The sequence below is a fragment of the Penaeus monodon genome, chromosome 33 (assembly GCF_015228065.2).
Source record: "Penaeus monodon isolate SGIC_2016 chromosome 33, NSTDA_Pmon_1, whole genome shotgun sequence".
Lineage (NCBI taxonomy): Eukaryota > Metazoa > Arthropoda > Malacostraca > Decapoda > Penaeidae > Penaeus > Penaeus monodon.
In genome coordinates, this window is record NC_051418.1 from 8,676,133 (window position 1) to 8,676,428 (window position 296).

A 296-nucleotide genomic window follows, 5' to 3' on the forward strand; every position below is an offset into this window, starting at 1 on the left:
CCCATTCAGATGCTTGATACTGATAAACTTCAATACTAACTAACCCTTATGTAAAGCGGAATACAGCTCATTCCATCCACTTGAATTCCTTCGTTAAGTTGCCACCTTTCTCCAGCATCCACGCATGAAATTTCTCTTTCATGTCGTCATCAAAATAGTCCTTCCAGCCTCCAGATTTCCCTTGGAATAAAAGTATTTATGTAATGCAAATAAAACAACGATGAACAGACATGACTTAATGCTCATATGATGATGCTAATCAGTTACAGTGACATCAGACTTAAAGAACGTGAAGC

At 37.8% G+C, this 296-nt stretch overlaps 1 protein-coding gene across 2 annotated transcripts in view; it reads right to left on the reverse strand.

The window, feature by feature from the left end:
- Window positions 1–296, reverse strand: part of LOC119593980 (luciferin sulfotransferase-like) — a 10,748-nt gene that overhangs the window by 1,102 nt on the left and 9,350 nt on the right. For both annotated transcript variants that reach the window (XM_037943002.1, XM_037943001.1), the window contains exon 8: window positions 45–180. In XM_037943002.1, the coding sequence (XP_037798930.1) occupies window positions 68–180 (113 nt within the window). In that variant the 3' untranslated portion in view covers window positions 45–67. The remainder of the gene's footprint in view (window positions 1–44; window positions 181–296) is intronic.